This window comes from Marmota marmota, unplaced genomic scaffold (assembly GCF_001458135.2).
Source record: "Marmota marmota marmota unplaced genomic scaffold, marMar, whole genome shotgun sequence".
In the NCBI taxonomy this organism is placed as follows: Eukaryota; Metazoa; Chordata; class Mammalia; order Rodentia; family Sciuridae; genus Marmota; species Marmota marmota.
The window spans coordinates 816,486-834,229 of NW_026000221.1; the positions used below are offsets into that span (position 1 = coordinate 816,486).

Genomic DNA, 17,744 nt, shown 5'->3' on the forward strand with positions numbered 1-17,744 from the left:
TGCGGTGGAACTTCTGGTGGCGTTGGTGACAGTGGTCAGTGACTGGGGTATTACTGGGAGTTGGGAGACGCTGGGCACTGTTGCAGCCACAGTGATCTGAGTGAGTGTGACATTGGAGGGGACTCTTACATGAAGATCCATATTGAGAGGTGGTCACCTGAGTGGTGCTGACCAGTACATAACCATGGGTGGCATTGGGTGGTCCTAGGTGATATGGAGTTTGTGCAAAAGGTTGAGGGTGCTGGGTGAGGGTGCTGGGTGTGTTGAGCTGGTGCGTGGTGTGGACTGAAGGGTGGCATTGGTGATGGAGTGCTGCTGGGTTGGTGTGGCGATGGGGTTGTTAGCGAGACGGAGAGGAACGCTTCATGGGAGGGAGGGCAGTGTGACCAGGCTCGGTCTCCAACCCAGGTCTGGGACCTGCTGTGCCTAGGGAAGTCCTCATCTGATAAGTTCCCGTTTGCGGATTCTAGTGACCAGCCCGGCCTCCTGGGCCCTACTGCTTCAGGACCCCTCGCACGTGGGACCTCCCTGGGCAGGGCTTCTGGAGACAGGAGCCCGGAGCTAGAGATGGGGGAAAGACGCAGGTGGGGAGGTGGGAAGGGGCGTGGGATCCCTGCTATACCACCCACCTCTACAGGGCGAAAACGGCACCTTCCTGCTGTCCCTGGAGGGCCCTGACGCAGGAGCCTTCAGTGTCTCTCCCGAGTTGGCCGCAGGCTCCGTCAACGTGCAGGTCCTGGTGAAAGAATCGGAGATGGTGGACTACGAGAGGAAGACAGAGATGACGGTGCAGGTGAGGGGCGCCCTGGGTCGTGGGGGTCAGGGCCACCGGGCAGTCAGGCCCCAGCATCGCTGCCTTTTCTTCTGTCCTCAGGTTGTGGCCACTGACTCGGTCAGTAAGAACTCCTCTGTCGCCATGGTGACCATCCAGCTCCGAGACATCAATGACCACAGACCCACATTCCCCCAGAACTTGTATGTGCTCAGTGTGCCAGAGAACAGCGCCACGGGCTCTGTGGTCACCAGCAGCATCCAGGTGACTGATGGGGAGTGTGGCTGGGCCAGGATGGGAGGGAGAGAAGGGCGGGCCTGGGGACCGTGCCCCTGCTCTGAATCTCTGCATCATGTCAGGAAGCACGAGGGCCCTGTTTCCAAAAATTGCATGCTAGGCAGAGAGTACCATTGGATCCAAACAATGTCTCACCATCTCTCTGCCTCATAGGCCACTGACCCAGACACGGGTGAATGGGGCCGCATCACCTACAGCCTGCTCCCAGGAAATGGGTAAGGTCTTAGGGAGGGCGGTGGGCAGGGGGGCAAGTGGGGCTCAGGTCTACCTCTGTGCTTCACCATGGGACTAGGGTAGCCTGAGAAAATGTAGGGATCTCGGTTACATTTTAATTTCAGAAAAACAAGCAATAATTTTTTAAAAAAATGTGTACTAGTCTGTTTTCTATTATTATAACACAATACTTGAGACTGGATTCTTTATAAAGACAAGAGGTCTCATTAGCTGACAGTTCTGGAGGTTTAAGAGCACGGTACCAGCATCTGTCGGGGACCTCACTGTGGTGAAAATGTGTATCAGAGGGAGAGATCAGAGGTGAGACAGGGAATGAGAGGGGGCGGAGGGGCCGGGAACACACCTCCCACCAGGCCTCATTTTTTAAAGGCCCCGTGGCCTCTTCACATGGCTACTCTGTGAACCAAGCTTCTAGCACAGGAAGACTTGGGGACACACTCAAGTCACATCCAAATCATAATAAGAATGGATGTTGGAAAGATCGACAGTATGTTTTAAAACATGTGTCACTGCTTATCTGAAACTCAAATTTCAGAGGGCATCTTGTCATTTTATTGGCTACATCTGGCCCCCCCTGAACAGGGACGACGTCTTTGCGGTGGATCCAGACTCAGGGACATTGACTGTGAAAAACGGCACGCTGCTGGACCGGGAGAGGCAGGCCGTGTACTACCTCACCCTGCAGGCCACAGACGGCGGCAACCTGTCCACTTCCACCACGCTGCAGGTCAACTTGCGGGACGTCAATGACAATCCCCCGGTAGTCAGCGGCTCCTACAACATCTTCGTCCAGGAAGAGACGGGCAACGTCTCCGTAACCATCCAGGTGTGAATTGGCCTGGACCTGGTAGGTGGGATGGGGGAGGGACCAAGCCTGGCTTGGCGGTCCTGCTGGCCTGGATAGAGTCTGAGCTCTGCTGTGTGGCCCTAGAAAGTTGCTCAGCCTCTCTGAGCCTCTGTGGTTGTTTATTTTTATTTTTTTTAGTTGTAGTTGGACACAATATCTTTATTTTTTATTTATTTGTTTTTATGTGGTGCTGAGGATCGAACCTAGGGCCTCATGTGTGCAAGGCAAACGTTCTACCAAGGAGCCACAACCCCAGCCCTGAGCGTCTGTTTTCATAAAGTGAAGATAATCATAATATTTATTCTCAGGCCCACTAGGGGATAATGAGATAATGGACGTGAAGTGCTCAGCATAAGGCAAATAGGTCTTCAAAAATAGGCTGCTCTTTTATGTGCACGGTGCTGACTTGAGAGGGATTACCTAAAAAGTAAGATGACAATGTAGAGGAAGCCGGGTGTGGTGGTGCACCCCGAAACCCCAGCAGCTCCGGAGGCTGAGGCAGGAGGATCGCAAGTTCAAAGCCAGCCTCAGCAATTTAGGGGGGCCCTAAGCAACTTAGAGAGACCCCGTCTCCCTATAAAACATGAAAAGGGCCGGGAGGTGGCTCAGTGGTTGAGCGCCCCTGGGCTCAATCCCCAAGACCTCTCCACGAAAGTAGAGGAAATAAAGGGGGTTAAAAAAAAAAAAAGGATGGCATTATTAAAGGGCCTGGGGAGAGTAGGACTCAGAGCCCAAAGAGCAGAACCTGAAGTGGAGTTGGAAAGATCGCTGACGGTGGGGGCAAAGTCAGTGCTGAGCTTCCTAAAGCCAAAGCAAAACAAAACGAGGACACGCAGGTTAAATGACATTAAAAACACCTCGTGGGCTGGGGACGTGGCTCAGTTGGTAGAGGGTCTGCCTCACGAGCATAGGGCCCTGGGCTCGGTCCCCAGCACCCCAAAAGCAACAACAACAACCAAGCACAACACTCGAGGCTCCAGAGAAGCACCAAGGAGAACGTCTTCTTGTGTCCTGAGGATTTCAGAGGCTTCTCTTGGGCTTTCTGAAAGCAGGTCTGGTGAGAAGTGGGAAAGCAGGTCCCCAGGATGACCATCACTTGGCCACAGAGCCCTCCCGTCTCGCTGGGGACCGGGCGGCTTCCTGAACACTTGCAAAGCAGTTGCCCTAGTAGTTCCCATTTCACAGGAGAAAACTGAGGCTCAGAAAGGTCAAGTGGGTTTCTAGGGTTGCACAGCCAGCAAATGGCAGCCCTAGGACTTCCGCCCAGACTTCTGGGAGCTGGAGCCCCTTTTCACTGCTCCTCAATAATCCCCTCCTGGCTTCCGAGCTCCAAATCTGCCCAGTGTGAGTCCTGACGAGTGCCTGGCAGATTAACTGGTCTGAGTTCAAGAAACGAACAGGGGCAGGCTTTGGGAAGAACCATCTCTGGCTGCTTATGAAGGAAACTTCTAATGAACAAGATCTCAACGGAACTGAAATGAAAGGGCTGGAGGTGGGAACTGGGCAGGGAGGAGGGGAAATATCGGCTCCAAGTTAGAATAACCTGGCATTTACCGAGCACCCACTCTGCCTAGCTCCTTTGCTGGACCTCAGGTCCTCAGAGATGAGGTCACCATAATTCCAACCCATGGGTAGCTCTCAGCTTCAAGGAGGGCACAGTGTCATCTCTGCCATATTAAAGGTAACAAAACGATGGACCCAGAAGAAGCCTCAACTTGGCCTAGAGTCAGTCAGGGCAGAGGTAGAGGGCATTCAGGATGAGGAAACAGCATGTGCAAAGGACCCATGGCTGGAAGAACTTGTATCCTATGACTTGTTTGCCCCGCATACAAACCAAACACGTTTGGGACCCTGGCAGGACAGGAACACACCTGTACACACACACTCACACACATTGGGTGAAGAATTAGCTTTTGAGAATATAGCACTCGGGCTGGGGTTGTGGCTCAGGGGTAGAGAACTTGCCTAGCACATGCGAGGCCCTGGGTTCGATCCTTAGCACCACATAAAAATAAATAAATAAAATAAAGGTATTGTGCCTAACAACAACTAAAAAATAAATATTAAAAAAAAGAAAAGAAAATATAGCACTGTAGTAGTCATCATGGGAAAATCGCGATCTTATATTTTCTGATGTTTGAATGTCTGTAGTGCACTTCCCCGAGGCCTTTACCCAGTAGCATCTCGGATTCATAGGGAACTGTCTTGATCACTGCTGTACCCCCAATGCCACGGGCATGTAATAGATGCACAGTGAACGTTGCGAGGGGAATGCATAATGACATTAGCGCCCAGACCTCAGAGCTCCCTCAGACTGTGGCTCTGAGCCTCGGAGGGAGACTGAGGTTGGGGGTCTGTCCAGCGTCCCTGTCACTTCAGGCCCAGTTGCTTGGAGGGGGAGGCCAGGCTGCAGGGCAGGGGTGGGGTGCTCAGGGGCACCCGATGGCTGACGTCCGACTTCTGCTGTCTGCACAGGCCTATGACAATGACGAGCCAGACACCAATAACAGCCGTCTGCTCTTCAGCTTGCTGCCTGGCCCCTACAGCCACAACTTCTCCATAGACTCCAACACCGGGCTCCTCAGAAACCAGGGACCCCTGGACCGAGAGGCCATCGACCCCACCCTGGAGGGCCGCATTGTGCTCACGGTGCGGGTGTCTGACTGCGGTGTGCCCAGCTTGAGCACGGACATCAACGTCACCATCAATGTGGAGGTGAGGCCCCCGCTCAGTGAGCCGGGTTGGGGGCCCCCCAGCAGGTGGCCACTGGGTGCCTGGGAGAGCACCCCGGCCCACAGGCTGGGAGTGTGGCCCTGGGCCACTCAACTCCCCTGGCCTGTGATTCCTTATCTGTGAAATGGGGATGAAAATAGCACAGAGATTAATTGAGTCCATCAATGAAAAATGTTCCTAAGAGGCCCCGCCCAGAGAAGGAATTCAGTGGACATTAGTTTTTATCATCATTCCAAAGTCCTACCCGGACCCTTCCTATCTTCCCTCCCCCACGATCCAAAGGCAAAGAGTAAGAGTGGCCCATCAGCATCGAGAGTGTCTACTGCACTTTGGGCTCTGCAAAGTTATTACCATTTTATTGATTAAGACAGACACAGAGAGGTTCAATAGCTTGCCTAGGGTTGCAGAATGGGATTTGAACATGATTGGTCTGGTTCGAAGGCTGTCACTTGCCCACAAAGCACCCTCCTCTGGGAAAGGGTTGTGAGAAATGTGCACCTCTACAATGGCAATGATGTAGATGGTCCTCTGAGGGTTGTGCAGTGCATAGCCTGCACCACTGCACATAGCAGTCCTGAAATGCCACTGGGCTGGGAATCACCACTCTCCTACAAAGGTCAGAGAGTATGATTCCAGGGATATTGGAGAAATCGAAAATTTAGAACTCGGCTCTCCTGGGGTTATGGAAGTCCACAAAGAAGGGAAAATGAAGAACTGCTCTTCCTAAGACAGTGGGTTCTTCACCCCTAGGAGCTAGTCCTACTAGTAAGTGGATACCGCTACCCCATTTTGCAGAGGACCCTGAGGTCTAGGAAGGTCCAAGACACACAAGAGGCAGAGAAGGGTGGGACTGGACCCAGGGCTTAGCTTTTGGCTGCTCCTGGGAATTGGGCTGACCATGAGAAGTAGCAGGACCACTTCAGCCTGGGCAACACAACTGGACCCATCTAAAAATTTAAAAAATGAAAGAAAATATCGAGTTGAAGATAAAAGTGCTTTGCTTTCCAAGTGTCCCCTCTGTGGTTATAGAAAACTGAATGTCAAAGCAAAGGCCCATGACGTCACCCACCGGTGAGCAGCCCCGGAGAAGGGCCCGAGCGTCCAGGGAGGCCCTAAGTGCGTGCTGCTGTGGGGGCCGTCATGAAGGCTGAGACGGTTTCATGCTGAGACAACACTGTCAGGGCCCAGAGGTGCCTGGCTGGGGAGGGCAAGTGACAAGTGGACAGCTAGTGTCCAAGGGCAGGACCAGTCCAGGCTCTCGCAGGAGCCCAGACCCAGCTCCACCTGAGCACAGAGCTAGTGTCCCCGGGTCAGATGAATGCAGGAAACCCAGGAGGAGGGAGGGGACAAGGGCGAGCGTGGGCTGCAGAGTTCTCCTAGAGATGAGAAGTCACACTGAGCCAGACAGGGACACAGAGGGGACCTGGAACTGCCTTCTGGAAAACAGGGTCAAAACTGTCCTGAGCTGTGGTCAGAGAAACAAAAGGGAAATGGAGCTTCCTGGCCATGTATAAATAATTACAGAGGGCCTTGCACATGCCTCGGAGACCGGGGGAAGTGACAGGGACACCGTCAAGGTTCACTCTCCTCGAAGAAGCCCACTTCCTGTTTGCCCATCAGGAATTGGGCCGACCTGTGCAAGGAGGGGCCATCCTCTGTCTGTGGCTTCTCAGGTGGGACGTGTGGCGAGTGAACCCCGGGGTCCACCAGGGTCCCCGGAACTCACATCGCCCTCTACCTGCAGGACATCAATGATAACGTGCCCGTCTTCAGCCAGTCCAGCTACCAATTCTTTGTAAAGGAGAGGGAGTCGGGTAAGTCCTCTCCAGGGCAGGCTGGGCTCCAGTGATGTCCCCAGAGTTGGGCAGTGCGTTGGCTGGAAAGATTGAATGGCTGTAAAGTGCTTGTCACATCCAGGGCTAAGCACACCGCATACAGTAGGCATCTCATTAACTCTGCTGTTTTGTGAGGGAGCATAAGGGAAAGAGCACAATGTCGTCGGGTGTACGTGGATATCCCACTCCTGACACCAAAGAGCATAGTCACCGTCACAACGGCCACGCCGCCCGGGAGAGCCTGCCTGGGAAAGCCGGAGACCTGGGGGCAGAGGAGGCCTCCCGTGGCCTGTCCAGGGTCCCTGTGACCTCTTTCCCTGCCCACAGGAGTGCTGGTGGGGGTCGTGGAGGCCTGGGACGCCGACCAGACGGAGGTCAACAATCGCATCAGCTTCGGCCTGTCAGGGAGCGGTGCCAGCAACTTCATGATCCGGGGCTCCGTGCTGGGGCCCGGGAGGGCAGAGGGCCAGATCTGGCTGCCCTCAGATGGGAGCGTGGACTATGAGACACAGGCCCTCTTCCTTCTGACAGTGACTGCTGAGAACCTGGACCCCCAGGGCCACGAGGCCACGGCGGGCGTCAACGTGACTGTGGTGGACGTGAATGACGAGCCGCCCACCCTGGATGAAGGGTCCCTCCGGGGCATCTCTGTGGCTGAGAATGGGTCCCAACATGGCCAGGTGGCTGAGGTCGTGGCCCGGGACGTGGACACGGAGGCCCAGCTAGAGATTCAGCTGGTGAATGTCATCTGTACCAAGGCTGGGGTGGACGTGGGCGGCCTGTGCCATGACTGGTTCTCTGTGGAGGCCAACGGCTCCGTGTACATCAATCAGAGCGAGGCTATCGACTACGAGGCCTGCGACCTGGTCACGCTGGTCGTGCGGGCCTATGACCGCACCACAGATCCCCGCTTCCAGGCCTACAGCAACAATGGTAAGGTGGTCTGGCCCGCAGGGCTGCTGCTCAGGACCATGGGGTGGGCCTCTGGGCTGGGACCCCCACAACCTGGCTCCAAGTCCTGCCTCCAGCCCTACGTAGCGGTGTCCCAGGCAAAGTCCTTTCCAGGATTTGTTTTCCATCTGTCCAGTAGAGTTGGACAGCAGGTCAGACGTGAACGTGAAATGACAGCATGTGTAAAAAGCATGTAGTGCAGGACCCGGCATACAGCAGGTGCCTCATTAGTGTTGTTATTTTTAAATTAATTTTTTTTTTTTTGTGTGTGTGTGTGTGTGGTACTGGGGACTGACCTTGGGCTCTCATACACACCGGGCAAGTGCTCTACCGCTGAGCCGTGTCACCCCTGTGCCCTATGCTGTTATTTTTTTAGTCTGTACAGTGGAAAGAGCATACTTCAAGGCAGATGTATATTCATAGCTGCCTTCAATATTACTGCTGCCAAACAGCAGAAATAATCATATTAACAACTAGCATGTGTTGACACTTTACCAGGGCCCAAAACTATACCAGGCCCTTAGTAAGCAGATCCTCATTTGATTCCTGCCTAACCTATGAAGCAGATGTCTACCCAATTTGATAGATGGGGAAACTGAGGCATGGAATGGATGTTTAAATAAGCAACTACATGAGTTAGAAAGTAATATATATATTATAAATATATATAAAGTCATACATATACTGATAATATACATTTCTAGTGTATACTACTACTTTCTAAGTAGTGTAGATTTTATATACATATATATGTATGTCTCTCTCTATATATAGATATAGATATGGATATCTATATCTATCTATGGATATCTATATAGATATCCATATCTATATCTATATAGAGGGAGACATACATATATATGTATATATAATCTCACTTGCCCAGCAGAAGTGAGGCTCTGGGTTCCATCTCCAGTGCATCTCTCTCTCTTTCTCTCTCTCTATGATGGAACCCAGGGCCTCACTTCTGCTGGGCAAGTGCCTACCACCATGCTCCAGCCCCAGCTCATATTTATCTCTCTCTCTCTCTATTTTTTTGATGAGCTGCTTTTCCTCTCTGAGGTCCAGGAATGACACTCCCCGTCACTCAGGCCAGAGAAGACTGCATGGGCATCCCAGCTCAGGAGCAGGGGAAGGGACTGAATGGGGGTGATGCGTGGGAGGGAGGCTGAAGGGAATTTACTGAGGCCCGGGACCTTTGGGGCAGGTCTTTGCCCAGAGCTTGCAGCCGGGTGACCTTGTCTCCCCAGGAAGCCTCCTCATTACCATCGAGGATGTGAATGACAATGCACCCTATTTCCTACCTGATAATCAAACTTTTGGTAAGCAGCCCCCCTGCTCTTCACCAACACCCCCTTCTGCCCCCTGGGCCCCCTGGAATGACCTTCAGGCAGTCCCCGTAGGCCCTCCTTAGGCCCTCCTTAGGCCTCAAAGGGACCTTAGAAAGGGAAAAATAACTCTAACCCTACTCACCCCACAGTGGTCCCTGAGGGGACACCCGACGCCCTCCCTCTTTGGGCCTCAGTTTCCCCATCTGAACAGCTGGAGGTGGAGGAGCTGCCCATCCCTGGCCCCGCTGTAGCCGCAGTGGGGCCTCCCGTGGGCAGAGGTGCTGAGGGCAGATCGGGCAAAGCATCAGGCCAGATGGGCCCCGTCTCAGCCTGCTGACTGACCCCCTTCTGTTCACATTGCAGTGATCATCCCAGAACTTGTGATACCGAACCAGCAGGTGGCTTCTGTCCGGGTAAGTCCTTGGCCCCAGGGGACATGGGACGCAGCCCTTCAGGCTTGTCAGCTGCTCCCAAAAGGTTTGAACACTGGAAAGGAAATGTCTGGGTTTGAACAGATGAAAAAGCCAATCCCAGAATGGAAACCAACACCTGCCTCATTGATAGGATCAAATTTCGCTAATTGTTCAATTTAGTACTCATAAAAATTTCATGACTATCAATATCACGTTTCAGGCTAGACTTTTCTTTTTATTTCTGACTGTACCAGAATTCTTGAGTAGGAAAGAAAAATCATAGCCAATTATAAATTAAATGAGTTCCTTCTAGAGAAATTATGTCCAGAGCAAAATGATAAAAATGCTTTTAATTTGTTCTGTGTTGGCTGTGGGTGTGTTTATCAGAGGTGGCTAGGCCACGGGGGAGTGAGGCCCACGGGGCCTGGGCACGGACAGTTGCCATGCTCCTCTGGGCCTCAGTTTCCCTCCTTGGAAAGATTGCTGGTGGTTCTCGGCAGGTGGAATCTGGGTGCCACCCCCTATGCTGTGGAAGGGACATGGTATAGGGGGTGGCCAGGCCTGGCCTTCCCCACTTGGAACCAAGGGGCCCTTAGGACAGTGTCTCTATTGGAGCCTCAGTTTTCATAAAATGGGGACCAGAGTTTTCTTCTCTAGGTTCTTTAAAGCCTTAAAACAGTTTCCCAGCCTTCAGCCTCTTAAAGCCCGATGCCGTGAGAAGAGTCATGGCTTTGAACTGGGTTTTGTTTTTTTTTTTAAATCAACTCCTGTTTGAAACTTGACCACCAGCTGTTCATCTGAACAGAAAAGCCAGTGATACATAGCCCTCGTGTGTCAGTTATATTTTTCTCCAAAAGGCACTAGAATGACTAAAAACGTCTGTGCCCCACTCCTCGAGCATTCATGGTTCACCAAGGCAATCTGTATTTGTAGTAAATAGTAAGACTGAAATGAGAGAACAAAGAGAAGGAAGGGTACGGTCAATGCTTAGGAAAGCTGAATATTTCTGTGCCCAGGAATACGTGTGGTGTGTGTGTGTGTGTGTGTGTGTGTGTGTGTAAGTTGTTGGGGGAGAAAGGCAGAACTTCTTTCGTACTGGAGCACTTAACCCCTGAGGTACTCTCCAGCCCTTATTATTTCGTATTTAGAGACACGGCCTTGCCCAGGTGCTGAGGCTGGCTTTGAATCTGCAATCCTCCTGCCTCAGCCTCCCACATTGCTAGGATTACAAGTGTGCACCACTGTGCCTGGCTGAAAGGCAGAACTTCTACATGGGAGGGACTCTGGGGAGTGATATGCTAAATTAGGGTGCAGGAGCAGAAACTTGTTCCAACTTGGATTTGCAGAGCAAGCTCACTCTCTTCAGAAAAGTGTTTGCTAGTTTGGAGTAGCCTCCGAAAGGCTGATGGAGCTTCCCTAGACCGACCTCCTGGGCTTCTGAGCCCTGCTGGGAATGGAGGGGTGCCTGACCTGGCCCTCAGATGTCACCCACTTTTGTTCCTAGGCCAGAGACAATGACTCAGGAAACAATGGGGCCATTGAGTTCTCCATCCTCCAAGTGAATTTCATCTCTAAGGATGGGGCCACCATCCCTTTCCAGGGCTTCTTCAGGATTGTCACCTCTGCGGAGGCCACTGTGTTTACTGGCAGCATTGAGTAACTGCAGGCAGCCCCTGGAGGGACAGGGGTGGGGGGAGCGAGGGAGGCTTCCCGTGAGTGAGTCCCCACCCTGGGAGGTGTACAGAGGGGCCCAGCTTGGGTTCCAGGGTTGAGCTGTGTCCTCTCACCTTCCGCAGGCTGGTGACCAACCTTGATTCCACTCTCCAAGGCACTTACCAAGTGACGGTCCAGGCCCAGGATAAACCTTCTGTGGGTCCTGCACAGGAAGCCCAAGTCACCTTGAACGTGAGTGCCTGTCCCCACCTCGGCCCGGTGCCTTCTGCCAGTCCTCTGAGTGCCTCCTCACCCTCCCCGACCCTTGTCCCCTAGCTCTTCACTGTGGACCAGAGTTACCGTGTGAGGCTGCAGTTCTCCACACCAAAGGAGGAGGTGGGCGCCAACGTGGAGGAGATTAAAGCGTAGGTCTTGGGAGCACAGGAGGGGCTGCGGCTAAGAACAGGGCTTAAGAGGCTGGTCCCTGGCAAGACTTGGATGCAATGTCTTTCAATTCTGTCCTGACCCATATTTGACTTGTCCCTGTCTTTGATCCTGTCCCTGTCCCTGAACCATCTTTCTGCATGCCCCCAGAAGTGCATGCCCAGCACAAAGCAGAAAGAGGCCTAAATAAGCTGCACGTGGAGACAGCTGTGAAGGCTGCGCACTGCACAGGAGCACCCTGTGCACCAAGCACTAGAGGAAGGGCTTCCCTTTCTGATTGGCACAGAGGTACTATCTGCTTCACCAACAAGCCACTGTGCCTCCTTCTCATTCACGTAATTCCTCAGTCCGCTGGAAGAGCCCTAGCCACAGGCCTTGGCTAAGACCCCTCTCCTAGGCACTCGTGACACCTGCCTTCCTTGTAGGGCTCTTGCCCAGGCGACCAGGACTACGGTCTACGTTGTGAACATTCAGGACGTGGAGTCTACTGCTCGGTGAGTGCTAATGGGCCCATCACGGTTGGGCTGAGGAAAGAAATAGCCAGAGAGGCTTGCAGAAGGCTCTGGACTGCCAGTTCTTCTCCTCCGACCCATTCCAGGGCTCGAGCCCAGTCTTATCTTGATGCCTACTTTGTCTTCTCCAATGGGTCCGCCCTCACACTGAGTGAGCTGAGCCTGTGAGTGGGGCTGTCCCTGGGGGTGGGTGGAAGGCGAGCAGGGGGCCCGGGAGGTGCGTGTGGCTCTTGGGTCTGAGTGCGCTCTCTGGCCAGGATGATCCGGAAGGACCAGGATACACTGACACAGCTGCTGCGGCTGGGGCTGGTGGTGCTGGTGAGTGGGGCAGGGCAGAGGGCGCACAGGGAGCAGGAGGGGGTGGACTCCACAGCCTCCGTCATCCCTCTTCTTCTCCAGGGCTCCCAGGAGAGCCAGGAGGAAGACCAGGGCAAACTGTTCATCAGTGTCATCATAGGACTGGGAGTGGCTTTGCTGTTGGTCCTGGCGATCATGATCATGGCCCTTGTGTGTATGCGGAAGAGGTGCTGCTCCAATGCCCCTCCACGTCCCCAACCTTCCCCATGCCCCACCTCCCAAGATGGTCAAGGGTGGGAATGGAAAGAGCTTGGGTCTGGGCGTCAGGTATGCGTGTGTTCAAGCCCCACTGACGTGTGGGGAGATCTGGGGTGAGTCACTTCTGCCCGAGCCTCAGGCTTCTCCTCTGCAGAAGGAGCATGATGCTAGAGTTCTTGATGCACCCAAGGTTGTGAAGTGTATCTCATACAAGGTGCCCGGCACCTCCAATGCGGTTAATAAGTGCCAAGGCCTTGCCCCTTCTAGTAGACACAACCGCAGCCGCATTCAGGCCTTGCCTCGGGCAGGCCGTGTGCCCTTCAGCTTCTAGCTATTCTTTCTGCCCCCTGTAAGATGGAGCCAAGGCTCTCACCAGCCAGGATCATCGTGAGGCCACATCTCAGGACCTCTGGGGGGCACTCAGTGGGTGCTTACCTGGCAAAGCATGACTCCCCTCCTGGTTCCCTCCAGCTACCACCGGAAGCTTCGGGCTATGAAGGCTGCCAAGGAGGCCCGGAAGACAGCAGCAGGGGTGCTGCCCTCAGGGTCTGCCATCCCCGGGACCAACATGTACAACACTGAGCGGTGAGCAGGGGTACAGGGGTGAGCAAGGGACCCCGTGAGGTGGCCAAGGCCACGGCCGCTTGACCTGACCCTCTCTCCAGGGCCAACCCCATGCTGAACCTGCCCACCAAAGACTTGGGCCTCGAGTACCTCACTTCCTCCAGTGACTTGGACTATGTCAGGTGAGCAGCACCTCTCATGGCCAGAATGGTTATTGGTGACGGTGCCGATCACGGTGATGGGGCCGGTGATGGTGGTAATGGTGACTGTTGTGATGGTGGCAGTGACTGGTGATGGAGATGATGGTGATCGCCATAACAGTGGTGGTGGTGTAATAGAGGTGGGGATGGTGATGGTGGTGGTGGTGGCCATAGTGGTGGTGGTGGAGGCCACAGATAGGAAGGACTGGGTTTGCCAACAATCCTGAGCTCCATCCCTGTTTCCCCCTAGCCTCAATTCCCTGGATGACAACTCTGTGGACCTGGACGGGAACAATCAGAAAATCAAGGCAAGATCTGGGATGAGCTGGTACCCGGGGCTTCTGACGTGGGAGTCTTCTTTGAAGGGGTGGTTTCAGGAAAGGGGTGGGCGGAACCTGCTGCTGGCCTGGGCAGTCTAACTCCTCTGCACCAGGCCTTGGGAAGCCCCATGGCTTTGGAATGAGGTCCAATCCCTGTCTAATCCCTGTCGTGAGGATTAAATAAGAGCAGCCATAAAAAATACTCGGTCCTAAATCAAGTGCTCGGAAGTCTAGTTCCATCCTGTTCTAGCCTTTACATGAAAGCTGATGGGGTGAGGAAGGATGTGGAGATGAATACACATGGTCTAACCAAGGAGAGGCAGGCCCAATACACGGCAGCGCCATCACTTGTTAAGTGGATTAATTGGTTAAGCGTTTACAGCCTGGGTTTGTGGGGAGCTTTAAAATTATGGGTGCCAGGTCTCAAGGAGAGATCCTGATTTTGGTGGCCCAGGGTGGAGCCTGGGCATGGGTGTGCGTCAAAGCTTCCCCAGGGGATTCTAAGGTACAGGCAGGATTGTGAACCCCAGGAGCCGGTCAGTAGGCTGGGGAGGAGGATCCAGAAATGAAAAGAACTACTCCTTCTCTTCCCCCGGAATAGAAATTCTCCTATTTGAGTTGTAATGGTGTGAGGTTGTGGATGCGGGTAGAGGTGTCCGCTCACCATCTGCCCACAGCCAGGCCCCCTGAGATCCTGAGCTCAGCCTGGTTGCTGTCTGTAAGAGCGCCAGCCTGCCCTCACTCCTCAGTCCCCGTGTTCCCTCGAGGACTCCTTGCTTGGAAACACTTGGTTAACCAAAGTGTCTTTTGGACTTTAAAATGCCAGAATGCTGCACAGGGACCCAGGCATGTCACTCACAGTGCTGAGAATCTGGCATAGAGGCGTCCAGATAGGTCCCTGAGGTGGGGGCATTGGTTGGCAATCCAGGCAACCTCTGGGCATAGCTCATCTCTGAAGACAGTTTGAGGCAAAAATTCCAGTGAACATGTCCAAGGGGACGAGAAACAAGGGAATGATCTTGCCTATTGGTGTTAGGCACCCCTCTCCCCCAGAGGAGGCCAAGGCTGACCCCTGGAGGAGAGTAGAGTCAGGGGACCAGGAGGCGGGGCTGGGCTCATGGGAGAGTCTAGAGCCAGGAGGGGACGAGTTCACAGAGACTTCGAAGCTAAAGAGCTCCAGGGAAGGCAGGAGCTTGCTGTGTTTCTGAGAAGCTGCCCAAGGCCTCATTCCTGCCCTGAGCAATGGATGGCCTTGGGGGTCTCTGGCAGACCCAGGAGGCCACAGAGGCTTCTTAGGAGCCATTTTTCCTTCGCTTCCTTGGCTTGGGTGGGGATTCAGGCGGGGGTCTTTTCCATCAATCTTGTGACTGATGCGTGACTTTCCCAAGAACTCCAAAAATGGGCAGATAGACAGTGTGTGTGACCTGAGAGGTCGTCCATCCTGTCTTTCCAGGTTACCAATATGGAAACTGACATTCAGAGAGGGCTGCTGACTCTCTCAAGGTCAGACAGCTTGCAGGGTAGGAGCACACTAGAACTCAGGTCTCTGATCTAAGGGGCTAGGTGACATTATCCTGGGTAGCACTGCTCCTCTGCTCAGGGTCTGTGGAGCTTAGCCCCTCTGGGGCCCCACAGATGTTCCACTGTTCACTAGAGACTGGAGTAGTTCCTAATTTGGGAAAAGCCCTTGGAGTGTCCTGGGTAGGGTAGAGATGGCAGCAGAGGATTGAGCCTGGGGACCTGGTCCTCCCACAGTAGGGTGTATGTGTGAGGAGGCACATGTGACTGGCTGGATGTGCAAGTGTGCACTGTGTCACATGGGGAGGGGAAAGAGGAAGGGCAGGAGTGGAGTGTGTGTGCCATGATGAACTACAGGTGGGACCTGGGTGTGGTATGTCCCTGAGGGTGGCAGGAGATGCTTGATTCATCCAAGGACATGCTTTAGATCTACAAAGACCAGTGATCCAAAGCTTTCTCTGTCACTTCCTGCCCAGGAGGGTCTGCTGAGCTTCAGTTCCCACATCATAATATGGGGGATATAAACCCTCCCTCAAGGGGTTTTTGTGGGCATCTCAGGTAGTGGGTGAACTTTGCTTAACATGGTGTCTGTTGAGGGGTGCAGGTGGCAGGAACCGAGATGGATTGACTCCTTGGCACAGGATGCATTTTTTAGGACTGGACATTTTTCAGGACTGGGCAGAACCCCAGAATGCTGCTCTGTTGGTGGGGCAAAGGGCAGAAAAGAACTCACCCTGGCCCACCACCCGCTCCAGCCCATCTGCATGTACCACCCCTGGTCGCGGCCAACTCTGAAACATACCTAGGAGATTGAGGCCCCAAGAGGAGTTGGGGGTTTCCAGTCCCATTCTGTCCCAAACAAATGAAAGCCCCCCCTCTTTTTTTAGCTCTCTCAGAAATAAAGGGATCTCTACTAAACACAGAGGTTATGCCAATAAAAAGGTATTTTTCAAAGATTAGATGACATTTGGGCTGGGGATGTGGCTCAAGCGGTAGCGCGCTCGCTTGGCATGCGTGCGGCCCGGGTTCGATCCTCAGCTCCACATACAAACAAAGATGTTGTGTCCCCCGAGAACTAAAAAATAAATATTAAAAAAAAATTAAAAAAAAAAAAGATTAGATGACATTAGATATCTTAACTACATCTTGTGGGGGCAACCTCAGCTGAGGAACCATGTGGTCATGGGCATGAGGCCCATGTTCCTCCAGAGGGCCTGTAATCACCCTGTCATCTCACCTTCCCTTCCTCTTCCCTCAGAAGGAGCCTCAGCACAATCCACCGGAGAAGGATCCAGAGCCCCTAAGTGTGGTGCTGTCAGGAAGGCAGGTGGACACAAGTGGAGAGCAACAGGGAATGTCCTTCACCAACCCTGGCCTGGACACCACAGACCTGTGATGGAGGCCCTACTCCCCTGGCCCTCTTGGGAAGAGGCCTCGTGACAGCCTAACAACACCTCCCCCACCCTGGATATAATAATATATGATGTTGCTTTGCCTCTTATTTCAGTCAATCACAGCAGACAAGGGTTGGGGAGAGATTTTATTACCAACGTATACTGTGACAGTTTGTAGCCAAAAACTGAGGCTGGAGGGGTGGGGACGAGGGCACTGAGTGGTCACAAGGGACTTGTGGGGGCTCACAGCACAGGGGTGACAAGGGACTGAAGAGGGTGGCCTTTAAAGGTGAACTGTGGTTATAGAATGAACTCTTCACCCTGTCCCCAATACCCAAGAACAGCTACCACCTAGGCAGCTGTGGCCCAAGACCTTTCATGAGCCTGACTGTGACCTTCTGTCCTGTTTGAGACCCTCTCACTTTTCTGCAACTCTCCCTCTCATCTGAGTCCCCAGTGCCCTTCCTGGCCTTTGGCCTCTCTGGGAATTGTGAACCAGTGACCTGGTGGGAAAGGAGCTAAAGGTTGGGGGATGGGGGGGACTGGAGATGGGGAGGGACCACCAACAGCATGCAAGAGATGCCCCAGCCTTGGGGGTCAGCACATGCCCACTCGTTCAGAAACCTCCAGGGTCTCACATTCAGAGTCCAGCACGCTTAGGGGTGGGGGTCTCACACACCGATCCTTGCACACACGGAGGGCCACTTAAAAGATTTGCATGCAGTCTTTCCCAGTTCTGGGAATCTGGTCCCACTGGAGACCTCAACATACCTAATCTGGCCATCTCAGGAGCTTGCCTTAGCTCTCAGGGGGCCGGAGGTATGGGTGCTGAGCAGGTCCCCTTGCTAGCCCAGTGTGACCAGGAGGGAACGCAGCTGAGGGCAAGATGGGAGGCAGGGTCTGTGGTCTCAAGGCCACGAGGGAACTAAGTAAAGGGGTTTCATTTGTGTGTTTCGGACAGAATGGGGCTGGGAAGAAGGGGATGAGAAGCCCCTAGAGGCTGCCCACCCCTCAGAGGGCTGTCGCACGCCGAGGGGACACCTTCTAGGGGTCTGGGGGTCAAGAAAGTAGCCTGAGAAGGTCGAAAACCCGGGCGTACAAAACAGGGGCAGCTCACTCAGCCGTGGGTCCTGCCCGCGAGCAGCACCGCGGCCGGCGCACACTCTGCAGC

The 17,744-nt window shown here is 53.7% G+C and overlaps 2 protein-coding genes across 4 annotated transcripts in view; one reads left to right on the top strand and one right to left on the bottom strand.

Moving 5' to 3' along the window:
* The window catches only part of Cdhr2 (cadherin related family member 2), a 42,486-nt gene extending 25,806 nt beyond the window's left edge, over positions 1 to 16,680 (top strand). For all 3 annotated transcript variants that reach the window (XM_048792047.1, XM_048792048.1, XM_048792046.1), the window contains 20 exons: positions 638 to 793; positions 875 to 1,036; positions 1,223 to 1,284; positions 1,886 to 2,129; positions 4,626 to 4,865; positions 6,628 to 6,697; positions 7,046 to 7,651; positions 8,920 to 8,991; positions 9,364 to 9,413; positions 10,918 to 11,069; positions 11,210 to 11,318; positions 11,403 to 11,491; positions 11,936 to 12,004; positions 12,109 to 12,186; positions 12,280 to 12,340; positions 12,422 to 12,546; positions 13,049 to 13,162; positions 13,243 to 13,323; positions 13,592 to 13,649; positions 16,438 to 16,680. In XM_048792047.1, coding sequence (XP_048648004.1) covers positions 638 to 793; positions 875 to 1,036; positions 1,223 to 1,284; positions 1,886 to 2,129; positions 4,626 to 4,865; positions 6,628 to 6,697; positions 7,046 to 7,651; positions 8,920 to 8,991; positions 9,364 to 9,413; positions 10,918 to 11,069; positions 11,210 to 11,318; positions 11,403 to 11,491; positions 11,936 to 12,004; positions 12,109 to 12,186; positions 12,280 to 12,340; positions 12,422 to 12,546; positions 13,049 to 13,162; positions 13,243 to 13,323; positions 13,592 to 13,649; positions 16,438 to 16,575 — 2,736 coding nt within the window. In that variant the 3' untranslated portion in view covers positions 16,576 to 16,680. The remainder of the gene's footprint in view (positions 1 to 637; positions 794 to 874; positions 1,037 to 1,222; positions 1,285 to 1,885; positions 2,130 to 4,625; positions 4,866 to 6,627; positions 6,698 to 7,045; positions 7,652 to 8,919; positions 8,992 to 9,363; positions 9,414 to 10,917; positions 11,070 to 11,209; positions 11,319 to 11,402; positions 11,492 to 11,935; positions 12,005 to 12,108; positions 12,187 to 12,279; positions 12,341 to 12,421; positions 12,547 to 13,048; positions 13,163 to 13,242; positions 13,324 to 13,591; positions 13,650 to 16,437) is intronic.
* A 952-nt stretch (positions 16,681 to 17,632) lies between these two features.
* The window catches only part of Gprin1 (G protein regulated inducer of neurite outgrowth 1), a 5,059-nt gene continuing 4,947 nt past the window's right edge, over positions 17,633 to 17,744 (bottom strand). Inside the window, exon 3 of the mRNA XM_048792009.1 lies at positions 17,633 to 17,645. Coding sequence (XP_048647966.1) covers positions 17,633 to 17,645 — 13 coding nt within the window. The remainder of the gene's footprint in view (positions 17,646 to 17,744) is intronic.